Source organism: Cryptotermes secundus, unplaced genomic scaffold (genome assembly GCF_002891405.2).
Source record: "Cryptotermes secundus unplaced genomic scaffold, Csec_1.0 scaffold463, whole genome shotgun sequence".
NCBI lineage: Eukaryota > Metazoa > Arthropoda > Insecta > Blattodea > Kalotermitidae > Cryptotermes > Cryptotermes secundus.
Window position 1 is genome coordinate 494866 of NW_019735561.1, and position 27889 is coordinate 522754.

General features: G+C 38.8%; 1 protein-coding gene across 1 annotated transcript in view; it reads right to left on the bottom strand.

Moving 5' to 3' along the window:
• Positions 1 to 4700: 4700 nt before the first annotated feature.
• The window catches only part of LOC111869563 (serine/threonine-protein kinase Sgk1), a 34083-nt gene continuing 10894 nt past the window's right edge, over positions 4701 to 27889 (bottom strand). The window contains exons 4-10 of the mRNA XM_023861189.2: positions 23002 to 23138; positions 21087 to 21233; positions 20126 to 20399; positions 16726 to 16992; positions 10998 to 11171; positions 10328 to 10468; positions 4701 to 7910 (exon numbers count right to left, since the gene is read on the bottom strand). Coding sequence (XP_023716957.1) covers positions 7746 to 7910; positions 10328 to 10468; positions 10998 to 11171; positions 16726 to 16992; positions 20126 to 20399; positions 21087 to 21233; positions 23002 to 23138 — 1305 coding nt within the window. The 3' untranslated portion in view covers positions 4701 to 7745. The remainder of the gene's footprint in view (positions 7911 to 10327; positions 10469 to 10997; positions 11172 to 16725; positions 16993 to 20125; positions 20400 to 21086; positions 21234 to 23001; positions 23139 to 27889) is intronic.

The window sequence follows — 27889 nt, forward strand, 5'->3', positions numbered from 1 at the left end:
TGGATGAGAACCCACCTACAGTTTCTCCTAAGCCCATTGTAGATCCAACAATTGACTTGAAGCCAAAAGCGTTATCCACAACAGAGTCAGCTTTAAGGAATGATCCAATGTGGCAGGACTTTCATGACGATGGGTTCAACGGATTATCACCCTACTTTGCAAGAAACGAGTTTGCCGTATCAACGGAAGGTGTTGTTGCAATAGCGGAAAAAGAATATGACTTAATGCTTATGTCACATCCATGGAAACTAAATCCAAAATTAATCTATTATTTACAATAGAACCAGTCAATAACATCAACAAATGCCAGCAATAAATAGCAATGTTTGCAGTATTACAGCATTGGCCTTATCCACAACGGAGTCGGCTTTAAGGAAAGATCCAATGTGGCAGGACTTTCATGACGATGGGTTCAACGGATTATCATCCTACTTTGCAAGAAACGAGTTTGCCATATCAACAGAAGGTTTTGTTGCAATAGCTGAAAGAGAATACGACTTAATGCTTCAGCTGATAGGAACTTTGTGAAGTTTGTGTCCAAGAGTATGTTGGTATGGTATGCAACAATGCACTTATATGCTAGATTGCTAGCCATTAGAAACCATGAAGACCTAACACCTATGAAGAAAATAGGTTCTTGGACTATTTAAGGAGCAACAATTATCCAATACCAGCATCCCTTGAAGAGTAGTTGAGACCTCTAGGGAATGTAAAATATTATGCTAGCATGGAATACAAAATAGGCTTTCTGATCTGGCCCGATCTTCAAGGAGATTTTGGACCAGTAAATGATATCTCTCATATAAGCTACAAGTCTTAACCCGCGCCACTCACATGCTCTGAAAGAACCCGTCACGATCTTGCATATACCATTCATCCCGGCGCCAATCCAGTTTGGGATCTCCCTGAACATTTGAGACCACTGGAGAGAGAATGTGCGTTACCCACCAAGAATTTATTAGGATGGGGAAGATCAGTAACTTTATCATAGAACAAAGGTCCACCCTGGAAGGAGCAGGAGTCACAGAAGCTGACTTGGGAATTTCAATCCTCAATTTCAGATGAACAAAGGACTTTTTGAAAGAATCGGCGATTTCATCAGAAAAGCCGAAGAAACAGTACAGATGGGATCATCAGTGCATGAAAGTGCTAATGGTTCCATCTTGCAAGTAGTTTGGAGACAATCATGCCGAAGCGCACTTCAATAGAAATGTACAAGCCTGGGAGTTAGTCAGTTATTGTTGGAGTTCTGGGATCTGTGCCAGATGGTAAGGACGTAAGTGGACATTGTTAAAATCTGTTACCAGGAAATGTCCAGTAAAGATGGAGAAAACTTTGTGTGTTTTGTAGTTGCAGTGATATTTGGACTGTGTAACTCTCTCCTCTGAGCATCAGTATATTATACTGTAACAGATTTCATCATGTTGCCAGGCAAACAGCTATGTAAACACAGTCAAACATGCAACAACAGTAGAAGCTATGTTTTCCGTGTCCGCAGTGGTGTCACACAACAGCAGGTAGCGGTCATGTGACATATGTTTGCTGTATGTCTATACAGCTTGCACCAATGGATTTGCTGGATAGTGATCACATGATAGGTGTTTCCTGCGATGCAGGTCTATTCCGTGGCTATATATGTTAAGAGATGAGGAGGGTTCAGGGCAGGTACAACTAGTAGCAGAGGCAAAAATATGCAAACAAGCAGGCAAGCAGTAAGATCAAGGAGTATAGAAGTGTACAAGAAGTCAGCCTGAGAAGATTTAATGTGTGATTTGAAGACTTGTGTGTGCCATAGTGCAGTGGTATTGGGAGTGTGTGATTTAGTGTGACTGTTATAGTTCCTGTGTTATAAATCCATGAAGACTAGTGCATATAGATTGAAGATATTAGCATTGAGTGCTCTGTAGTGTGTAAATCAGGAATAGTGTAATAATTAACTGTAGCTACAACCTGTAAGTATCCTATAAATCCAATTACCAATCCGAACCCCAACTTTAGTCACTAATACATGACAATATTCTGGTGCTGTCTACTGACAGAAATGCTATACTAAATGGACAGCATTGAGCCCACCTCTTCAACTTTGTCAGTTTTAATTTAAGGATCTCAAAATGATCTAGCCACAGTGTTCAAAAGGTTAGAATAAATGTTACATTCCACTTTCCATATTTTCTGTTTTATCACCTTTTTCTGTTCCTCACTTTGTTTCACTGCTTTGTTTTTAATGCAAGTCCAGCTGACTGTGGTAGCCATAACTGGCAATATGTCAATCACATGGATTCTTTCAAAAGTAGTTTACAAATTGAAAACATCCAGCATCTACTTTTTCTCAGTTTAGATATCAAATAATATGCACATATTCATTTAACAAATTGGTCACTCTCAAAGGTTCCTTGCAATTTGGCAGCATTCAGAATCCACTTTTTCTTGGTTCAGATATAAATGATATGTTCATATCTATATATAATTAGTCTAAGCGTGACAGTATTTGTCATAATGTTTGTCAGTTTGTTGTTATGTCACATCCATGGAAACTAAATCCAAAATTAATCTGTTAGTTACAACAGAACCAGCAGATAACATCAACAAATGACAGCAATAAATAGCAATGTTTGCCAGTATTACAGCATTGGCCTTTGCCCCCACCCCCCCCAAAAAAAAGAGGCATCTCAATGCTGCTAATAACCAAACTGTCCAGCCCAAAGGCAGCTGCTTTACTGACTGAGCTATTCCAGTGCATGAACTTGTATGTCACAAATCAATTTCTTACAACCATTTCTTTTTCATCATCATCATCATCATCATCATCATCATCATTCTATCAAGTTGTCTTTCCAGAACTTTTCAAATTCCATAATATGCATATTCAGTGGAACCATGATTTCTAGGATATCTGATAACTGCATTTTGATTGAAGAAAACTTGTTTAAGGGTGCATAATGCATTCACAGTGGTTTAGCAATATACCAAAATCAGAAGAAACTACGAAGAGCGTTCCATATATAATACCTCTATTCTTTCAAAAAAACTACAATAGATACCAAAAGCATAATAACGCAGTTAAATAGAGCAAGATTTCAGCTACTTACAGTTATTTTTCCACATAATCACCACAATTCGTTATTCACTTTTGCCAGCGATTAACAAGAGCCTGTATGCCGCGCCTGTAAAAGTGTGCACCAGCAGAGGCTAGCCACTTTCTTGCAGCTGCAATGACAGCATCATTGTCTGGAAAATGTTGTCCACGTAGTCTATATTTCACAGGTCCAAAGAGATGGAAGTCTGAAGGTGCTAAACCGGGGCTATAAGGTGGATGTGGTAGGACAGTCCAGCCAAACTTTGCAATGTGCGTGGTGGTCGCCAAACTTGTATGGGGTCTGGCGTTATCTTGTTGCAAGCGAAAAGTTGTCTGCTTCTCTGGCCTGACTCAGGAAATGCAGGCTTTCAGCTTAGTCAGTGTCGTCTTGTAGTGTTCAGAATTGACAGTCTCACCAGGCTCCAGGAAATCCAAGAAAATCACACCCCGCCTATCCCAAAAGACCGTGCACATCACTTTCCTTGTCGATGGCTGTGTCTTGAACTTCTTTTTTCTTGGGGAATCTGGATGTCGCCACTCCATGCACTGTCTTTTGGATTCTGGCTCATAATGGTGATACCACGTCTCATCTCCAATGACAATGCTGTCCAGAAACTTGTCACCTTCAGCCTCAAACTGGTGCAACAGGTCCTGACAAACTTCAATTCAACGAGTTTTGTGGTCCTGTGTAAGCATCTGCAGGAACCACCTGGAACAAACTTTACAATAATCCAGCTTCTCCAACATCATTTCCAATGCATTACAGCCGATATTAATCCGTGCACACAGTTCCCTGGTCGATATCTGCCGATCTGCACGGATGAGACGCTGTTCATTGTGAGGAGTGGTATCTGAGCAGGGACGCCCAGGGCATGGCTTGTCGTCCACTTCACTTTCACCATTGTTGAAAAACACTACCCACCACCTCACTGTGCTGACACCCATTGTATTGTCTCTGTACACCTTTAGCAAGTGTCGATGGATGTCAATGGGTACAATTTATTCGGCATTGAGAAATTCAGTAACACATCTCTGTTTCATATGCACTTCTATGTCAGACACCATTTTGGTAGACTGCTCTGCTGTCGCTATCTGTTGCACAACAACCAAATTAACAGTACATTGGCGGAAAGGTTCAACCTTTACTACACCACCACCAATATCCATCTCAGACGTTACATATTAACACAAAAATAGGACGCATTATTTATGGAACGCACTTCGTATTTCTAAAAGGGTTAGGTTTATGAAAGTGAAAACTCCTCAGAAGCTTGGACTGCAACATATCAAACAACATGTCTACACTACTAAGCTGAGTTAGTTTCTGCAACTGGCTCATAAATCAGTAATCAAATGGCCATCTACTGCAAGTCCTGTGATCTCAACACACAGTTCAGCAAAAACTTAAAAAGATGGAAGAGAATGTTCCTGTCTGAATAAAGACAAACTAATGTAATGCTGATTCATTTTACAACCTATACCAGTTAAGGGTTACTAATAATAAATGTGACTGACAGTGAAAGACAGTCATCTGATCATAAAATAAAAAAATTTAACAGTATTAGTGCAGAATGGGAAAGCTGACTTGTCACAAATATTTTAAAGTTACCTTGAAGCATACAAATACATTTCCCTGTAATATATATTGTGACACTTACTACTGAAGTAAACAAGTTACAAGTTAATATAACAACGTTACAATGTACACTCCAGAACTTTATGGCAATCACCACATCTAGTACAATCTGATCCTGTTCAGGCACCTTATGTATCAAAATTAATCTAGCATACCTCAACCACCACCTGAAGTTGGACAGCAAAAGAAAGTGCCATGTAATCTTTATTATTTACATACAAAATTCTTGGAAATATTTTCCAACTTGTTTATCAGATACACTTTACAAACTAAAATTCCTTGCAATAATACAACTTGAACACAATATAATTTACAACCAAAAATAAAAAATATGTAAGGAACAAAATATTTTTCCTTATCAACTGACAAAATGTTTAATGGTATAACAGATCTCTCCTGGATGCTAGTGCTTCTGAAACAGACCTATAATTTCTACAAATGAACATATCATATATGGGCAAGTGGAGTACCATCTCACCATTCTTTGCATCAAAGTTAGTTGGAGACTAATCTTTCATGAAACTGGAATAAAACTCAACTAAGAAGTTCAATTTATGTGGGGGACAGCGATCTGATAGTGTTTTTTTCTTCTTTTTTTTCCCCTCCCCCATTTCACTGTCTATAAGGATATAAGTGTCACAAGAACTTCAGTTCTAATGAAACACATATGTCTGCCATTGATCAACATACTTCATTTTCTTTGGTTTAATTTCTTCAGTGTTAATTTGCTTACTGCACTGTTGTACATTCTTCAATTACATATCACCAAATTCATAGAATATACAGCGAACAATGGTGGGTGTGAGGACTAAAATGTACAACAGCTGAAGATGGTGTATATTGTCTCCAGGTTATTCCACAGTGCTAAAATAACTGCAATACATTAAAGTTTATTGAACAGTGAAATTCATTCCATATTCTCAATAATAATCCACCTCAGAAACAGACATCTTCAGTTCCAAGTTATACAGAATGGACCTTTGAGGAGAAAACCTCAATGTACCATGCTGTTAAGAAATTTATAACAATGTTTTTGACAGGTTAACGACTAATAAATGCACTTTCTTCCCAGGTCAAGGACCTCCCTAAATCCAAATATGGAAGTCACTGGAAAGCAGTAAATATTTAATAAATACTAACACCTTCAACTTCACTCATATCTGCAAGATCAGAAGTATTAAATGTGACTGACTTAATTCAAACCCATGTGTGAATAGGTAGAAAAGTATATTTAAAAGAAATATGGCACGAGTATACTGAGGTGATGTAATGAAGTTGGTGTTACTATGTGGAATGGAATTAAAACATGGTCAAAATAATGCCAAAAGCATGCCAAGAAGAGATTTGTCTCACAAATGACTTCTAAGATTTTTACTAAATACTTCAAGAGATACAATAAATCACAGAAGGACACAATATGAACTAGAACTTAATTTTGGGAAAATTCAAGATAATTTGTACCCAGTTTCAAGTAGTTTCAAGCACCCTTCTGTACACAGCCATGTCATCAACTGAATCTACAAAATAGTGGCAAATCTCAGACAAGAGTATACATACATGCATATACAATAGTGTTTCAGACTATATACTCCACATGTCAATTACACTGGTACTAGACCAATGCCAAGACTGGGAGGTATTTTATCACAGATGTTCGACAGAAATGTCACAAAATTTACACAAGTCTGTGAGCCAGCACAGTGGTTCTTAAATCTTTTCCTAATGGGACATGGAACATTAATAACAGATGTGCAGCATGTATCTGTTGTGACTCTCTTGTACTAATTATACAAGCAGAAATAGAATGGAGAAGGCCACACACAAGAACTGATGCTAATCGTTTTCACCTTCCCAACCAAACTGCAAACATAACTTGTCATTCCAACTTAAGTGTAAGTTTTCTGTCAAGACATATATTTCCTTATTTTTAATTATTCAAAACTTATTAAACAAACCCATGACAAATTTATTTTAAAGTGTTTCATTTATGTATAAAAGTAACTTCGAAATATGTTGTGTAATCTATGGCAAGCAAGCAATGAGTGATAAATTTGTGGGAAATTACTAACAAAATTAACATAAAACTTTTTATCAAGTAGTTTATTTGCTGATAAATGTAAATATCTACAGTGGGACTTCCCTGATTTCTTGGAAAATTAAACATTTATAATTCATGTAGTAACGCTACAAATGAGACAATGGCTGACATGTAGTCCCTATTTTTGTGAATAATTACCCATTGTGCTTTAAAATATGAGACTTTCTTCATATAAACAATATGATTTTTACAAAGTATCAAATTAGCATAAATTTTTAATTATTCTTATATTACACATCTGTCAAACTCATGGCACATTCTTGGAGAACCATACAGCAAGCCAATACTAATTTTGTCCAGGGATAATATGTACAGCTTATGAACCTGATGGGCAGTATAAAGGCACAGTATCCGGTTATTATAATCCAGATGAAAAATACTTTTACAAAGTATCAAATTAGCATACATTTTTAATTATTCTTATAATACACATCTGTCAAACTCATGGTACATTCTTGAAGAACCATACAGCAAGCCAATTCTAATTTTGTCCAGGGATAATATGTACAACTTATGAACCTGATGGGCAGTATAAAGGCACAGTATCCAGTTATTATAATCCAGATGAAAAAATACTTTTACAAAGTATAATATTAGCATAAATTTTTAATTATTCTTATAATACACATCTGTCAGACTCATGGTACATCCTTGGAGAACCATACAGCAAGCCAATATTAATTTTGTTCAGGGACAATATGTACAACTTACAAACCTGATGGGCAGTATAAAGGCACTGTATTCGGTTATTATGATCCACATAAAAAGATGGAATGTGATTACAAATTAAGAGACCCAGAACAGTTATGAACGTAAAACAACAGCAAACTTCAGGTAAACTGACTCTGCACACCACCACTTACGAATCTGGCATATAAATGATACAGAAGCTGTTGTTTTAAAAGAGACCATGGTCATTTAAGAGAAAGAAACCATTACTCTAAGTCAATAGGAGGAGCATATGAAAATCCAACAAATGCATCATCAGCCTCTCGCACGCTGGCAGATAATGCACAGGTAGAATGTGAACATCCTACTGATGCTGTCACTGGTTCTCTGGTGAATTCAGGATCTATGTGTTGCAGATCCATCACACTTTGCTGTGAGGAGAAAGCATATTCTTTTTAAGTGGATATTATATAAAACATTAAAAAAGTCTGTAAGAGCATACCAAATATAAGCAACTAGACCAACTCTTCAACACTGTAATTTGAAGGTTCAACACCACTAACAATGAAAACAATCCTGAGCCCGCTCCATTTCTGAAGTGATTAATAACCAGCACTCTCAGAATTTTTTGTCTCCCCTCCCATACGCACTAACTTACACACACACACACACACACACACACGCAGCATTCAGTAATCTGTTCTTTGTGAATTTCGGATTTATGAAGTAAGATCAACAATCTGGAACATTCTGGTGATTTCACATAATTTTTGTTACCTTCATTCATTCATTCATCAGTAATCTGTCAGACGACAGGTCCACAGTCTCTTCCAAAACAGTTCCTCCACTTAATGCGATCTTCTGTTTTTGGAAGGAGACTATCCAGGAAAAGTGATAATGTGGTAGTTTTTCCATTTGCTTTCCACATCGCAGTACAGCAGCCGTTCAAACCACTCTGGTCACGCCTGTTGCTATACGAACTTGAACCATCTCGAGCATCATTTGCTCTGTGCTTCAAGTCGCTGCTGATGACGCTGCTTCCGGCATCAGTTTTTGGTCTCTCTCTTCGTCTGATGCCTACCCTTTGACCTGTCCAGCAAGGGAGGCCCTGCCAGTAGCTACGCTACCGCTGGTATAGCTCTCAGGGTCCTTGGCATACTCAAACCCCCTCACCACGATAAGGTGGAAGCCCAATACAGTGTTTCTTTCCTGTCATTGGTTTAAATGACATAACAGCTTCCTTTCTAAAAGTTAAGCCCTGCCAAAACAATTCAACTCATTTGTTTCAACAATTATTTCAATAACACATTTGTTGAAATGTATCTCAAAGTATGACCACAATTTCACACGAATGTTTTGCTGCTAGGGACTGAAATTGACCGTGGATTTTTCTTCTTCATTACTGTAATTCTACGTCATCTTCCTACGTGAAGCCCTATTATCATTACCTTGATCAATATCATTTACAATAGCAACATGAACAGAATGGTCATTGACTTCATGTCACTGCCAAAAGCCTAAATCTGCTGAACTCTCTTCAGAATCACACTAATGTTTCTTCCAAAGGTATGCATCAGACAAAACAGATGGTTGAAGAATGTCGTCTTCTGGGATGTGGTGCCATGTAGATCTTTGTGTGAACTGACGTTCCTCCAAAACATCGGTTCGTGCAGGATCTACATGACACCACATCCAAGTAGACAGAATTCTTCATAGTCACTGCTGTGAAAACCTCAAATCTTATGAAAGAGATGGTTGTTTCCTCCTGACAACCTAACTTCAACATGCTACCTGCATGTTTCATTATAAATGAAACTGCTTGCTTGATTGTATTCACAAGAATAGCCACATACAAATACAAACGTTATTCTTTCCCACATAGGTCACTGTTTCATAATGCTTCTGAAGTCGGGATCAACTTCTAAAGTTTTCTGGTAGTTACAAATATTTCCACAAAAGCAGTTCATTCTGGACCAACAAAAGGCCTCCTTCAGAAATGGAGAATTTTACTGACTCACTGAGCTCTACACTGGCTCAGACTTTCCTTGGTGCCTTGGCAACAAACATGTTACTCTTTCTCCCACTCTAGGATTAGTTTTCTTCCTTCTCTTTCTTTCTCTTTTGCCTGGCATGAGAATGTCTGAAGTAATGTCCCAAAGGCTGGTCATTCTGATTCCAAGGTTTGCAAAGACCTGCTTTTACATCTCCAGGAGAGAGACAGGTTAGTTTCAATTCTCTCTTTGTGGGAGACAGAGCATGGCTAACGGATTATTTAAAATTATTAAATTACTCTTAGACTGTATTCGAAATTCTGGTAAACATGAAGGAGGGAGGGGAGGAATAGGGGAGGGGAGGGGAAGGAAGCAGAAGCAGTGACAGTATGTGCAGATGCAAGGCATATCACACCGTAAAAAACAGCAGAAAGCTAGACAGGCCAAAGAAAATGATCATAACCTTGTCCATCATCTTCCAATACACCCAGGTACTGTAGAACCTGCAGTTGCAACTAACATCCCTGAGAACTATCTTGGAATGGCTTGGATGTTTCTGGCCATAGTTCATGGTTATTCCTGTAGCATTCTCTATTGGAATCTACCTAAAATTCCAGTTTTATAAAACCATGCCATGGCAAAGGAGATATACACTTGCACCCTTCAAACATGATACAGCGTGCTTCAATCAGACTGTGCCCGAAATGAATAATTAGATTACTGCTTCACTGCAGCATCAGATATGCCATTTAAAAATGTAATCACAGAAAACCATTTAGGCCTAACTGAAACTGAAGCAGAATTTAGAATCTGTTTCTGTTCAAAATAATGGCATAAAATGACAACCACACACTTACCACATTCGGATTAAATGGTGCAGGAATGCGCTTGGCCAGCAGATCCTCCCAGATGATGAGTTTGAAAAAGTCATGGCGCTTTACTTCATCAAATCCTCTATAACCCGACCCCAGTCGTTTATGACGGTCCTTCTGAAGCAGCTAAAACAGCATACCAACACACTGCCCTCAGGGCTGATAATGTAAACATCAAAGGATAATCAAACACACTAACAAAACAAGTATTATGACTAACAAGAGATGGCAGAATGGTGGCAGCTTACTCTGCCTGTCTTTTTTTCATCTTTCTCCCCTCCATGCACAAATCTCACATCCAAATTTTCTCCTAAGTCACATGACAGACTCAAGGTCAACATCCTGACACAGTCTGTTGCTGATGCAAGAGAGTTAGCACATGCTAAATATTTCAGAACTCAGAATGTAAAACTAGAATTAATATCAGGTTATGACATTCACACAGAGGAACATTAAATATTTTATAAAATCAAATATAATGTAATGAAAGTTCATGATTTTTCAAAATTTGTGTCCATTCATGGGTCAGTGGTCAGACTCACAGAGGTCATACACAGTGAGCAGGTCTCTAATAAAATAGCCCTGGAGTAAAACTTCCATTCTTATTAATGCTGATCGTAACACGCACAGCAATCTGCATCGGCACAATACTCACCTTGGCTAGGATGTCACGGGCACTTTCAGAGATTGTGGGTCGTAATCGTAAGGGCTTGTTGACAATACGATCATACATCTCAGCTGTATTACGTGAGTAAAAAGGGGGCAGACCATATAACATCTCATATAAGACAGCTCCCAGACACCACCAGTCCACAGATCTATCATATCCCTGAAAGGAAATATGACTGACTGATTCACAGATTACTTAACAACACTCTTTTACCTGCAAAATGTGAGACGGTGATCATGACTGGTTAGGATACAGGGGTTCTCACCGATTAATTCCTGGGTTACTTAGTGATGCCATTTCAATTAAGTTACACAGTGTCAAATAACTTGGGAAGATAATCATGGAAGGTAAGTTGGTAAATATTTGAAAAGAGGCACCCTTGGCCTATCTCAGGAAAAAATCCAGATATTCAATCACCTCAAGCAACTGAGGAATATCATGAAAATCTTGGTCAGAACAGACACCAATCCGGCTGAGATTCAAATCAGTTACTTTACCTCCAAAACATGAGCCTAGAACATTACCACAAGGATTAGACTGTGGTGGAAGGACTGCAGAAAACGATAAACACCTGTCAAAACAGCTGAGATTTGTAACAGTTACCCCCAAATACAGATCTCAATGTTACTGCCACACTGACTTCCTTGATGAAATTACACAGGACAACAGAACTGTACAAAAGAACACATGGTTTCATAGCATTTAAAATGAAATAGGCTAGGACCATTATGGAACCCTTTACTGTGGGCAGAGTAGTTTTAACATTATAGCACATAACAACTGAGTTCAACCTCACAGAAGTTCATATGGGATTTGTGGAAAACAAGGTGGCACAGGGGAAGGTTTCTAGATAAGCACTTCAGTTTTGCCCCATCAGTCATCACTCCAGCTATGCTATGTACTCACTTTTCACTGCCTGGGGTGTACTTATGCTCACATGACTCCCTTTCTTTAATTACAAGACTATAAAAAGTGTCTATCTTTGCCTGAATGCTTCTTAAAACAAACTGTCATCATCATCAGTAATCTGTCAGATGACAGGTCCACAGTCTCTTCCAAAACAATTCCTCCACTTAATGCGATCTAGAGCTTTCTCCTTCAAATGACAGCATCCTCTTCTGTCCCCAAGGTCATCCAGCACCTTCTTACGTCTTCTTCCTCGTCTTCTTGTCACTTCTATCCGCCCCTCTATCTTTCCTTCAATAACTTCTTTTAGAAGGCAGTTTCTGCGTAAAACATGACCAATCCAATTAGCCTTCCGTTTTCTTATTTCATGTAGGATATTCCTCTGCTCACTGACTCTAATTAACACTTCTTCATTTCTCACATAATCGGTCCAACTGATCTTCTCCATTCTTCTCCAACACCACATTTCGAAACTTTCCAGATGTTTCTGATCTACTGCCCTAAGTGTCCATGTTTCAGCCCCATACAGAGCTATGCTCCAAATGTAGCATTTCACTAGTTTCTTCCTCAAATTTAAGTCCAATTTGCTGGTAAAAAGATTCTTCTTCTTGCTAAATGCAGCTTTTGCCATGGCAATCCTGGATTTAATTTCACTAGTACACCTTCCATCATCTGTTAACAAGCTACCCAAATATTTAAAACATTTCACATTCTCCAGTTGTTTTTGGTCTATCTTTATTGTGACTGGGGTTGGTTGTCTCGAAATTTTCATTACTTTTGTTTTTTCCACATTCATTTCCATCCCATAGCACCTTCCAATTTCAATTAGTCTATCAATCATGCCCTGTAGCACAGTTTCTTCCTTAGCCATTAACACAAGGTCATCTGCATATTTCACAGTCTGAATAATTTGTCCTCCTACTTTGAAGTCTCCGAGCCCATCCATAGCTTCCTTGGTAAGGCATTCGCTGTACGAGTTGAACAGAATTGGTGATAAACAGCATCCTTGTCGAACTCCTCTTCCAATCTGCACACTTCCTGTCTCCCCTCTGTCCAGTCGTACTCTAACTTTCTGATCCATGTACAATTTGCTGATCAACTGTATTGAGCTAATAAGTAAAACCACTCATAAATTATGACAGTCTTACATATTCCAGCAGACAAAAAAGCCACCATAATACCTGTTCTTCGCTCAGATTTTTCTTCACATAAAGTGTACTGAAATAATGAAACTGCTCACCTCTCTCTCTATATATAAAAGATTTACAAGCAAATTTTGCTTTCACAGGGGGCCACTCCAGGAATTAAATTGTCACACCTCGTATACTACATAAAGAAATGATTTACGATTGTAAATTTGTGCATGTTATTCATAGGAGATAATATTAAAAATGGGCCCTGATGTACTCTTTGATAACATATGGGACTGGAAAGGAAGATGGAAGAAAGCATGAGATGTTGCTTGTATGAAAGCCTATAATACAAATGAAGAGATTTCCCATTAATTCTCAATGGGTGTTCCCACAGTCTTACTTTAACAGTCCCACAAATACATATCAGACATACACAAGAATTATTTTTGTTCAGTGTAAGATGAGAATCTGAAATAAAAAATTGTGAATGAACGCAAGAATTTTCTCTACTAGACAATTTTCTCATTATAATCACAATTTACAGTACCACCCACTTTCCACAGTGCACGAAATGAAGTACAGTAGGTATCACTTTTGAAACCCATCCCTTTTCACTAGAGACATAAAAAAGGAGGGGCAGGTAGATTTTGTTGACCAGTTAATTCATGCTGGCATTGGTAATCATTATAATGAATCAGGGAGTCTGCATGCCACTGCACAGAGAGAAGCAATCATCAAAATATTTTTGAAGTTCGAGATTTAAAATCAACATTCAAATAATGACTGAGATGCTTCCTTTCTCAATTCAATCTAAAAAAATTAAAGACCTGCATATATCTAATATATATCCTAACTGACCAAAAAAAAAAATTAATTATCTGTAACACTTCTTTGGAGTTTAACCTAACAAGCTGCACATAACAGTTAATGTGCTGCACAAACACACACTGAATCATTCTTACTTATCATTACTTACATTAAGCCAAATTCAGAAAATGAGAGGATGTGACATCACACAACTTTTATATTATTTACACCAAATAATTCTTATTTAACATTAATGTTCTGAAAAGATATACATCACTTTATGAGACAAAATACCATACATTACCCCACCCCCTACAGCACAACAGGAAGAAACTGGATAACAGCTGTGGGATTGTCGATGTTCTAATAGACAACCACTTCGAACAGTTTGCGGGCCTTGAAAAGGGCCATTTGTTCCACCGTGCGTGTGCTGGAGAGTTGCGGCAAATACGTTAGCTGCCTGGTCACAGAGCGTGGTTGCTTGAGAGTTGCGGCAGCTGTCTTGGCACAGCAATGAGCTGATGACTCTGATGACTGATCGCTCTGGACTGAATGTGATCACTGACGATTGTGAGCTTTGGGCTCTGCCTTTTATACCATGCTTGATGGGCAGAGCAAAACTTGCAGTTGCGATTGTGAGCGCTGATTGGCTAGCGCACGTGATCTACAGGTGGGCTGGACACCGAGTGCTGTATAAATATGAGTGCTGGCAGCAATGTGATTGGTTAGCACATGTGATGATCTACAGGTGGGACATTGAGTGCTGTATAAATATGAGCGTCGCCAGCAATGTGCGGCAATGAGATACTGACCTAGGAGTGAGTGTTCTCTCTTAGACTGGCGAAACAGCATGCAAGTATGTGGGATGTTCCCACACAGCCATGTTAAGTGGGTATTCTAAAATTATAGCATGATGCACCCTCAGGCTGTGGATGGAACATACATGGGGCAATCCAAAAGTTTCTGAAATTTGAATTTTGCGCACGAATGGTTATGAGTACATCGAAATACCGCTAGGTGTCTCCTCACACATCCTTCTTGAATCAGTGTGGCAAGCGGCGTCGAGTTGAGTGGTTGGGTTTATTGTTGGTGAACGTATTTCCATTGTTGTGTTTCCGTGAGTTTGCGGTTTTGCGATGGCTGACCTGAGAGAGCAGCGTGTCTGTATAAAGTTTTGTTTCAAACTTGGGAAAACCGCTGCAGAAACGCACCAAATGTTGAAGCAAGCTTTTGGTGAAAACCGTTTAGGCCAGACACGAACTTACAACTGGTATAAGGGTTTTAAAAACGGCCGAACATTGACTGATGATGACGATCGTTCGGGACGGCCGTCAACGGGCAAAACACCAGAAAATGTCGCGAAAGTTAGGGATCTGATTCTGCAAGATCATAGACTGACCATCCAGCACGTGCAGCACACACGTAAACTACACTACTAATAATAAGAACATGAAATCAAGAGAAATAAACAACATCTCCCACCATCAGGAGGAAAACAACATGACCCAATGTCGGCTCAAGATATTTTAATATAATAACTAATTTTTTACGTGGAAATTTTAATACAAATTCAAATATATTGGGAGTCTACTGTATGGAAAAGTGAACACAATATTGTGTGCAGTGGAAAACCCCAGTCAGAATAACCAGTAAATCTACACTTCAAGAAGCGCCATTGTGAGTGCCTAAGACAAACATCAAAACCAACCGTGATAACAAAATTTATATAAAGAGCATTAGTCATATCGAAAGTGCATATTGTTAAAATATCTTATGTGACAGTGTTTCCTTATCGTAGTGGTGCGCCTCTAAAGATGATTCTTTTGAATCGAAACATGTAAGGTGAATGAGGACTGAAGTGCTGTAAACTCGTATGTCACATTGGACTGAAATTTTCATTATCTACTCTGTAATTAATAGTGTGATGGACCAAAATGAGACAAGTTAAATTAGTCAATAAAGAGTTCTATCGCGATGTTCTAAGGCGTTTGAGGGAGGACATGAGGAGAAAACATCCAGAGAAGTGGCACACGAACGACTGGGTACTCCACCATGACAACGCACGACCGCATACGGCTTACATTGTGCAGGAATTTTTGGCTACAAACAAGATGGCAGTTGTTCCCCACCCACCGTACTCACCAGACTTAGCTCCATGCGACTTCTTTCTCTTCCCCAAGATGAAAATCAAGTTGAAGGGACGAAGATTTGATACAGTTGAGGAAATTCAAGCGGAAACACAGACGGTACTAAACACACTAACAAAGAAAGACTTCCAGGATGCATTTGAAAAGTGGCAGAAATGCTGGGATCGGTGTATGCGCTCCCAAGGGGACTACTTTGAAGGTGATGGTGCAGAATAAAATCTAGGTAAGATGTAATAGTTTTTATTAATATATTTCGGGAACTTTTGGATTGCACCACGTACAATGTCCCAGAACAACAGGATGGTGACTGCAAATGTAATGAATAAGCAGTTATGGGCAGCTAACAAGATGTTCCCCACCTTGGAAAGAGTGGGGACAAAACACTCCAGCACGTTACAAAAAGTTATGCAGGTCCTCAGATTCAAATGAACCTTCAGGCACCATAAAAAAGGAAATTTTTTCACTAATTATAGGACCATCGGTTTTGCAAGGATCCATGGATTTAGTCAGATAGTACTAGGCATATGAAAATAACTGAAACATTTCACTGAATTTCTCCATTTGGAATGCTAAACCGACAGATGTTCAATTGTACATGATAACATGGCAAAAGAATTACATGGAAACACATTGACACCAGGTACACACAATTAAAATTTCTCACTTCTCAACTGCAAAAGTAAAAGACTATTTTCAAATTATACATCAGTGGTTAAATACCTCTTTTTTGAGAACTTCGGGTGCCAAGTACTCGGGAGTACCACAAAATGTGTTGGTCGTATCAGTTGGAAACAGTCCTTCCTTTGAAAGACCAAAATCTGTAAGCACAACATGTCCCTGGGAGTCTAGCAGAATATTTTCAGGTTTCAAGTCCCTATATATGATACCATGTGCATGCAGATAACCCAATGCAGCTGCCATCTCTGCACTGTAGAATCGAGCTCTTGGTTCTGTAAACATTCGTTCTCGCTGCAGGTGGAAGAATAGCTGCAGAACAAATTACTAACATCAAAATTTTGGCATTCTTAATATTTCCAATGTCAACCTGAGCATATACTGAAATTATGTGCTTGGTCCCAATATTTACTTCAGCACTGTGTAGCATTTAATGTCTTTTTAAGAACAATATTGTATAATTATGAATCTATAACATACAGCTATAGATAAAAAAGGATTTGCATTTTTGCTTTTCTTTTTTTTTTTTCTATCCCTCTCACAATGTGCTCCTTTGAGGATATTATGACATAAAAGTTCCCACCCATGTCTACCTACATGGCTGTTTCTTAGTCACTTAAAGCACAGTGTTTACTTAATGTAGCACCTACATTAACACTTAATAACTCTGCAGTTTATCCACAGAGTGTATTCATGTGTTTTGTATGATTCTCAGAATAAACATAAATAAGGATTTTAGGTTCTCACAGTGATGGTTATGAGCAGTACTATCTTCTGGACTAGAACACCATGTAGTCTGTTGAAATCAACCAAAGTTTCAGAGGAACACATCACCTCCATCTTCGTCACAGAGGCTCTGCTTGCCACCTGCTTCCATGTTGGCTTCTTGCTCAGCTTATCCTTCAACCCTAAAGATGAAGGTGCTATGTTCCTCCAAAATGTCAACTGACTTTCGATGGACCACACAGCATATACCCCAGAAGACAGCACTCTTCAAACAAAAATTACTTCCTTAAACAGCATTAACTAGATTATGTTTATAATGGTCATATCGTGTTTTCTGCAAGATGGAAAGTAAATTTTTAGATAACTCCCTGCTCCGAAGGGTGCATTCATTGATATATAGCAAATGATCATTAATGATGGACTATGACGGACATAGGATAAATTTGTTGTAGCTGAAGCCTATTTTAAGGTACTACAGGGAGATCAAAAAGTCACGCACATCAAAATAAAAGTTGTTATAAATTGTATTGCAGTTAATATAATTATATCTCCTACTGCTAGATGGTACTGTAGGAGTACTAACAACAAGTAGAAACGCCATCTGTCATGTATTGGTCATATGACGTCTGCAGTATAGCTTCATTTATTGTGTGACAGACATGTCGTTTTCCCAAGAACGAGTTTTCATTGTGGTACATTATTTCGCCAGTTGTTCTTATGCATGTGCACTAACGAAGCATGGTTTCACCTTAGTGGCTACATGAACAGTCAAAACAATAGGATTTGGTCATCTGAAAATCCACATGTTACATGAAAAGCCCTTGCACTGTCAGAAAATTGAAGTATGGTGTGCTGTATCATATTGTCGAATAGTGGGCTCAATTTTCTTCGAAACAACAGTGAACAGTCCAGTGTACCAAGACATCATTACACAGTTTACTGCGCTTCTTAAAGTTGATGAACATGAGTGTTGGTTTCAGCAAGACAGTGCCACATGTCACACATCTAATGAAACAATGCAGTTCTTGCGCGAGTTTTTCAGTGACCGTCTCATTTCGAAAGGATTTTGGCACCCGCGTTCGCCCAATTTGTCACCCGCAGATTTTTTCCTTTGGGGGGTACCTCAAAGGAATTGTCTATAAAAACAATCTGCATACACTGGATGACCAATGGCAATTAACAGCATCAGTTTACAGGTGCTCCACAAAGTGACCTCAAACATGGTAAAAAGAGCTCACTGCTGAACAGGGAAGGCATTTCGAGCATTTGTTGTGAAGACATGATTTGATTTTGCATTTCTAAGATGTAAGGTTATAAACATTAATAGTAAGTGCTGTATGTCTTGTAGTTTGTGCATTAAACCAGCAAAACATAAGTGTTTAGTGTGATGTGCACAACTTCTCAATCTCCCCGTATTTGAACATCTGTAATATGGAACTCAGTAAAACTGTGAAAACGTTAGTAAGGAAAGCTGAGAACTGAATATGGAACCACCTGAACATGAGAAAGTGACAGAAACTACTCAATCATGATATTCAGTCCATCCTTATCTAGCTTCCCATAGTTTCTGGTACATCACTGCTGTTCAGCCTCTCACTGTTCCACCCAGCATATTTGCTTGACCCTATTTTCGTTTCACCAACGATTATTCTGTCTCCTTGTAAACAGTCGTGGTCAAAAAATAATAATGACAGTTCATTTATATTGTTAATGAATTAGTGACTAATAATGCAGGTTCTGGATTGGATGAACAGATTTATTTACTCCTAATAAAATACCACTGGTAATTACATGTAATTATAATGCTATCGCTATTTACACACTTTCCAGTCCACCGTTGCACATGCCCTAGGTTTCTCAGTTTCCACTAGTCGTCTCCTAGCAACAGATTTCTACACAGAAACTAGCGCTTCATATCACTATGCAGCCTTCTTGCTATTTAGTCTTCAATCACTCAGGAACCTCAGAACTAAAAATTCTTTTGGATTCACTCCTCCAGTTTACAACTAACTGGTAACCACCTTGAACAATTTCTGTCACTTTTACTTATACAGCCACTGATCAGACATGGACCTACAGTAAAGAAATAGGGCATTACAAAAGTATCTTGCATCACTATAGGTTGCTTCTACATTATGCCGTATCTTATAAAATGGATTAGGATATTACTTAGAACAATAACCGTTCAAAATTCACCATTAATGCCAAGAACAAGTAACTTGTGACAAGCCTCTTTGGTAGTACCTGTAGGGGGACCAGCAACACATGTTGAGAAATACTGTGCCAGACCTCAGCATCGTATGAAGATGAGTGGTTAGCTTTAGTCCCTAGTGCCCAGTGAACACAAGGTCAAGTGAGTCCAATATAATCCTGACACAGGTAAAGCTATCTCTGTTAACAGGCTGTGGAGGCCCATACGGTTATGAGGCGTTGAGCCTGTAACATTTTCTAGCAAATGAATCCCAACTGCCCAGTTTCAAGACAGTCACTTTGCTGACTGAACTACCCCAACTCTTAAACTTGTATGAAACAAATTAATTTCTTACGTCCATTTCTTTTGGTGCAGAAATTTTCAGAACAAAAAATTGACATTTTAGGGCTGCATATATTTGGCAAAAACTTCCATCCATACTGATCAGCATCCTTTTATGTCTGGAAGAAATGTTTCCTCCATTAGAGTGAAAGGATTAATAGAGTCATATGTACAAGCAAACTTCACCTCTCCACCATTGATGTAATCCAGCACGAAGTACAACTTGTCTGGAGTCTGGAAACTGTAATGCAAACCAACCAGGAATGGGTGGTTCAGATTCTTAAGGAGGACATTTCTTTCAGACATGATGTGTTTCGCTTCATTCCTCTTCACAACAAGACGTTTGCTGAGCACCTTCACCGCATAATGCCTCCGTTCAACTTTGTGCCTTGCTAACAACACCTTACCGAAGCTGCCCTTTCCAATTACATGCAGGAATTCAAAATCGATTGGCTTTGCACTGTGGAAAAATGATGGCATTATTAGGAGTAAATTCTGCACAAAAAAATCTAAAACATTATTAAGTGGTCATCAATGAAGGAACCTCCATATATTCATTTATTTCTTTGTAGTTTATTTAATGATGCTCTCAGTATCTCTGCTTATATAGTGTCGAATGATTGGATGATAGAGAATAATAAATTGCAAAGGATGTGGAAGGAAGTGACCACAGCCTAAAAACTTCAATTAGCATAGTTGGTTCCTGGCCAAGATTTGAACTCAGCACCTCTCACATACAACTCAGAAACATTACTATTTGAACGAAACTACTCAGTGCCTCCAGACATGGAGAACAGTTGTGAATCCATTGAATATTAAACTGTACACAACCAACAATGCATGGTTCTCTGTCCTAAGGGCACAGGGTTAATAATACTTTGCCATCAATTTCTGTTAAACAGCTTTTAAAAATGCCTGAAAGGGAACAAGTTATTTGAAATTTTGTAATTTTTTCCTGCCAATTTATTAATTTGGCAAAACAAATATCACATTAACCATGGAAACCTACAGACTTACATGACAACAAAAGCCAAAAACTTGTGCTTTCGATAACAATTACATGCATATGTTTTTGTGAGAGTAAAATTACAGTTAATGAGTTATGTCAGCAGATAATTACAGGTAAAATACTACGTAAAATACTTACTGTGATCTTTCTGAGGGTCCAAGGTTCAGCTTATCATTGCTGTTAGTGACATCACTGCCTCCAACCTCTTCTTCACCATCTTCTACACTTCCTTCTTCTGAACTCAATTTACGTCGGTCCAACTGGAAGAATTCACAAACCTCTGGCCTGTACAAGAGGAAGCTCAACATTAAGCAAACAGTGATGACTCCTCAACAAATAAAACTGTTCTATAAAACTGTAACCATAGCTTTCAAAGTTCAACACTTCAAAACCATACATTACATGGTACTAGGGTTTCCATGATCACCATATGGGTCTTAGTGATGACAGAGAATTCGTATGTGAAAAGGTGCAATGGCCTATACTGGACCCAAAATGCATTAATGGGTTTAAAATTTATTGTGGGACAGCCACATGGACAGATGGATACATGAACATGGTGATATCATTAAGCCCATCTTTCCTTATACAAAGAAAGAATAATAGATTGTTCTTTGTTAAACATTCTTCAGGCACCAACATATGTTGAAAAACTAGGAGGAGGATTGCATATCTGGTTTAAATTCATTATCGTATGTCCTTCTACATACTGTAATATGGTACACGTACAGAACCATTCCAAACCTCTCTCCTATTAACAGTAAACATTCTGGCAAGATGAAAGCAGCAGCAGTGAAACTCTCTATGATTAGTTCACTGTCAACAGCATTAGTGTCATCTGAAGCCTCTTTTAGTAATGGCACTACCTGTTAAAATCTTTTATGTTTATTATTTAGCATGCATTTACTCTGCTCCACCTCTGTGGTCTAGTGGTCAGAATTCCTGGCTACACATCCAGAGTTCCCAGGTTCGATTCCCGGTGCTACCAGATTTTATGAGTAGTGGGTCTGGAACAGAGCCCACTCAGCCGCGTGAGGATAACTAAGGAGCTATTTTAAGGAAATAGGGGCTCCGGTCTAGAAGACCGAGATTAACGACGATGAGAATCCATTTCACTGACCACGTAACACCCTCTTTCTGCAAAAGTTGGCACTAACTTTGCCGACAAGCAGCGGTTGCTCGGTCAGTATAGTTCACTTGCAGACTACAGGTAACAGAGTTTGTTTTTTGTTTTTTTTATGTACTCTGCTCATGTTTGTTGGGTTCATTCGTCTTCAAGCGCAATAAAGAGAATGATGAGCAGTTGATTAACAGAGAACAACACTGTGAACAAAAATGACACGTTTTGGAATGAGGAAGGAGACAGAGATTTGATATCTGATGTGTCTGGGTATCATTATTTTCAGACAGTCATGGCTGAGCAGAAGGGCACATGCGCTCCATGTAGCTCACAGCAATTAAAAAGAGCTTCTGCAATTGGTGAATAAGTGCCAGTAATGATGGCATTTTTAGGAGATAAAGAAATCACATATCATCTGGAGTAGCTGAAAAATTAAGGACTTGCGGAATTTACATTACCGATAAAAAGAACTTAGTGGAAAATTTATAGGCAGAAATTTGTCTAACTTTAGCAAGCATAGCTCGGTACTGCAAATGCAGTTAAACATATAAGAAAAGTATTATCTCTAATCTAAAATAATGATTAATTCCAAATAAAAGTATTACAACATATTAACATAAATTCATATTACTGTACACATATAGTGCCTTACAATAATCCACATATACCAACTATTTATTACTATATGATGAGGTTATTAACCCAGTATGCTGGAATTTCCCACCAGCACCAGAAGACAGGAAGTATGTTGAAAACAAATCTCATAACTTTCTAATGATGATGTAATGGTGTGCGGCAGTAACTGGCAATGACAAACTCTGGTTCATAAAGAAGTTCAAGAACACCTTGTAATTGTCAGTACATAGTTAATAGATGGTGACGAAAGTAAACTATAATGTTCCTGTTCACACATATATGTGCTAATGAACTTACAACTGCCGGAATCTTGCATCTGTCATGATCTGCTGGATAAATGAATTCAGGCCCTCCCGTCGAGACTGCACAAACTGGGGATCCAGATTGTTCCCGAACAGTTTTTTGCCTGGAAGTTTAAGCTGCACACTGGGAACCTGGAACACATTACAGACATACAATGACGATGATAGCCTTGTGAGGATAATTGAGAAGCGACTTGAATGGAAAAGTAGTGGCTCCAGTCTAGAAAACCAAAATTAACAGCGGTGAGGATTCGTTGCGCTGACCACGCGACACCCTCATCCACTAAAATTTGCACTAACTTCACAGACAAGCAGCAGTCGCTCAGTCAGTATAGTTTGCTTCCGCACTAAAGCCACAGAGTTTTGATGATGATGATGATGATGATGATGATGATGGTGATGATGATGATGGTGGTGGTGGTGGTGGTGGTGATTGATGATGATGATGATGGTGGTGATTGATGATGATGATAATGATGATGATGAATATCTAAATAAACTTGATGATGTTGCTGTTATTGTTGTCGTCATCATCATCATCATCCCTAATATGTGCCTCGTAAATAGCCAACAGATTATATTTGATGGAATATCTTGTTGACATTATATAACATGTGTTTTCCCAGCATGCACTTACAATTGCTAATGTACTGGTGACCATCTGACCCAGGAATGTGCACATAACAAAAAAAGTTAATTAAAAGCAACAGATTAGTCAACAAGGAATAATTAATAAACAATACAATCAGCTGATATAACTGTTCTAAGAACAAATGGAAACAAGATAGGAAAATACCGAACACCAGATCAAGAAACCTTTTAAACGTTTACTTATGACACACCTACGAACAGCTTAAGGTCTGAGAGGATACGTTGGCTTGTTCAGTTGTCATATCAGGCTGTAGCTACTTCTGAGGCTGATAATGCTTGAGAAAGAGATATGGTAAGATGATTATGTTATGATGAATTGGAAGGTATGTAGGTGAAAACAGTCCTGGACAAAAGAGATTAAACGAGACCTAAAAACCGTAAGCCAGGATAACCAGTCACCACTTGGGGTCCAAACAAACCGGGTACTTCCTTGTTACAAACCAGAAATATAAACTCTGTGCCAATATGTTCAGTGAGATCTGATGGAGACTACATAGCTACAAAATCGGATTAAAGTGGCCACTTATCAGTCTGTAGAAGTTATTATTACTTTTATAATGTAGGATTTGAAGTTCTAACAGCAGTGATTATGAACAGTTCTATCTTCTGGCATAGAACACCATGTAGTCTGTTGAAAGTCAACGAACATATCAGAGGAACATGCTGCCTCCATCTTCAGTGTCAAAGAATAAGTCAAGAAAGAAACTAGCATGAAAGCAGGTTGAACACAGAACCCTTTGCTGGTTTCTTGCTTGGCTTATTCTTCAAACCCTGAAGATAGAGGTGAATTGTTCCTCCAGGGCATCAGTTGACGTTCAAAGGACTACACAGTGTTACATCCCACAAAAAGGACTCTATGCCACTACATTATTAAAAAAGCATCTAAACCGAAGTTACGATCATTTATCTGAGATCTAAACTCAAGAAAAACAAAGGGTCTCAATTTATCTTTGTCTGTCTCACAATTCCTATAAATGTTGCAGATGACTGTTACCAGTCCTGTTTGTATATGAGAGGCCTTGTTCAGACAAGAGGCTGGCTATCCTACAGTTTCTTGTGATCTTCATCAGTTCCTCTAGAAAATGCTGAGACAGCATCTTCAAACATGTAATAATTGATTCTGTCTATATCCTGCCAAACTCATTATTCACAATCATTCCCCCATTCTATGATATGTAACCTATGCATCTGGCAAAGGGTTGCTAAATAAATTATGAAACATCACAATTCTGAACCAATCACAATGTTGTTCGCTTCATGTCACTTTACTCACATAAACACAAATTTAAATTATTTTGGCTGAATACTATAATCTTTCACTTCAAAGCTAATATTAAACTCAGCCATTAAGCATGAATTGATGCTGAAGCACTCATAGACTATTTAAGACATCACCTGGATCAGCCTGAGAGCATCCAAAACGAAGACAGAACATGCAGCAGGTTCCCGATGGGATCTGTAGACATTCTGTAGTGGGACAGGCTTCCAATGTTCAGATTAGAATACTTCAAAGGATACTGGCACGTGCCACACTGACTAAGACGTGGGTTTGGATTGGTAATTGGATTTATTGGATACTTACAGGTCATAATTGCAATTATAACACTGTTCCTGATTTTCACATTACAAAGTACTCCACACTACTCTTTCTCAGTCTATCTACACTAGTCCTCAAGGATTTACAATACAGGAACTACAAAAGTCTCACTAAATCATAAATTCCTAATAATACTAGTAGTTACTATAGGATCCTGACGATGGTGTATAACTCACAGAGATATTGGGTTTTCGAACTTTATCCATCATCCTGGTTTTAAGATAACTAAGAAAAACACGACGTTTCGGAAACTGGATCTGTTTCCGTCCTCAGGTGAGGGCCTCCAGTGATTGAGGCTAGCTCTTTCTAAGGGACCCAACAGAAGAGGTGTGTTCCCTCACCTGAGGACAGAAACAGATCCAGTTTCCGAAATGTCATGTTTTTCTTAGTTATCTTAAAACCAGGATGATGGATAAAGTCCGAAAACCCAATATCTCTGTGTCCTAATAATACTGTGCTACAGCACACGTAAAGTCTTAAATTTACACATCAAATCTTGCCAGGCTGACTTTTTGCACTCTTCTTCAACTGCGAACTTCCCATGGCTATCTCCTGCTGACAACTGACTCATCCCCTGAACTGAACAAATTCTGTCACTTAGACTAAAAACCCACTGACGCGACTAGTCGCGAACAGCTAGCCACTCTTTTTCGTGCGCATCCGTTAGTTGTACATATTAGGCGTGCGACAGCTCTGCCACCTGTGTGCCGCGTTCCAAAATTTAACTGCGCACGGCTCATAAAAGCAATACAAATAACGGCCACAAGCGACAACACTTGAGGAACATTTCAGAGGAACATGTCATCTCCATCTTCAGGGTCAAACAATGGCTCTGCCTGCTACCTGCTTCACAATGGTTTCATGCTTACCTTCCTCTCCAACCACGAAGATGGAGGTGACATGTTCCTCAAAAACATCAGTTGACTTTCAATGAACTATAAGGTGTTATATCCCAGAAGACAGAACTCTTCATAACCACCTGTGTGAGAATCTCAAATCTTACTCATGTTTCCCTCTATTTCATTAAAAATGTTATCCTTTATNTATTTTGTGGCATATAGACCCCTTTCTAGGCAGTGACTGTGAAACAACATTCACTACTAGGAAACAGCTTGATAAGCAGGTTCCCACAGCAACAGATACGCATGCAACAATAAAAGTACTGCTGGAAACAGAGACTTCTGTAGTGGTCCGTGCTGAAGGGTTATAACAAGGGCACCAGCCAAGCAGTTGTCAGTTGAAAGTCAGGCTGTGAAGAGAAGACAAGGAAGTTGGTGACAAATGGCCACCAGCCTGGGAGTTAGTCAGCTGAAGCACTAAGACAGTTGGAGGGGAGCTGCCATTCAGAGAGGACATGAGCCCAGAAGCAGAGGAATAGCCATTGTTGGAGCCATTACCAGGCAACTACTAGTGAAGACATTGCGGGCTGGAAAAGACTTAACAAGAGCTCTAGTGAACAGCACAGTGTGGAAATTAGCAATGGCACTATAATTAACTGTAATTATGAACTGTGTGTTAATATAGTCAATAAATCCAATCTAGGGCATGCAGTAGTGTAGTTGGTTGAGGCACTATACTACAAGCTGGAAGGTCGAAGGTTCGATTCTCAATGAAGGGGATTTTTTTTTTAAATTTACCTAACCCTTCCAGCCATACTATGGCCCTGGGGTTGATTCAGCCTCGAACATAAATGAGTACCAGGAATCTTCCTGGGGGGGGGGGGGTAAAGGGCAACCAGCATGTAAGGCTGACAATCTCACTGCCATCTGTGAGCCGACTGTCTAGAAAATGTGGGAGCCTCGACATCTCACAACCCTATGGGCCTTCACAGCCTGTTAACAGGAATAGCTTTACATATTTTTACCTTTATAAATCGGATCTTCAATCCGAAACCCTGTCAAGGGTCACTCATACACATGACAATATAAAAGAGACAGTTTACAGTTTACTACTTGTGCATGTTATTCATGGGAGATGGCATTAAACTTGGCCTCAATATGTCATTCAATAATATGAAGAACAGGAAGTCACTTTGGGAGAAAGCATAAGAAGTTGAAAGTAAAAAATTTTATAAGAAGCAATAAATCTTTTGAATATATTCTCAATGGGAGTCACATAAGTTCCCCTTCCCTTTCTTTTAAGATTTACAGAACTACAGGTCATAGTCATGAGTCTGAACGCTATATGTATAAGATGTTTTTAATCGGTCTCAGGTGGGCATTTCACACTTTCATGCTATAAGAGTAGCAAGAGAAAAGCAAGACAAAGAAGTATGCTTGGAGGTCTGAAGACACAAGCTATCATCATGTTGCCTGTTTTAAGCTTTTAGTGTGTTTACTAGAAAGTCTGCACTATCATGTTATAAGAGTACCAAGAAGGGAGAGGCAGAAGTGTGTTTCAAGGTCAGAAGCCATGAGCAGCCATGTGGCTGCATGAAGTAACATCTAAGTTAAGAAACAACAGTGGTAATTCTCACATGCACAATGCTGTCACATGATGGGAGTGACTATAGACATGATTTGGAATGATGATCAGATTTATTGGACACTCATACTGTTTGCGACTACACTTTACACACCTACCTTGCTTCCAATAACAGTACATAAATAAGCTAGCTACTCAATGAGTTTTTCCC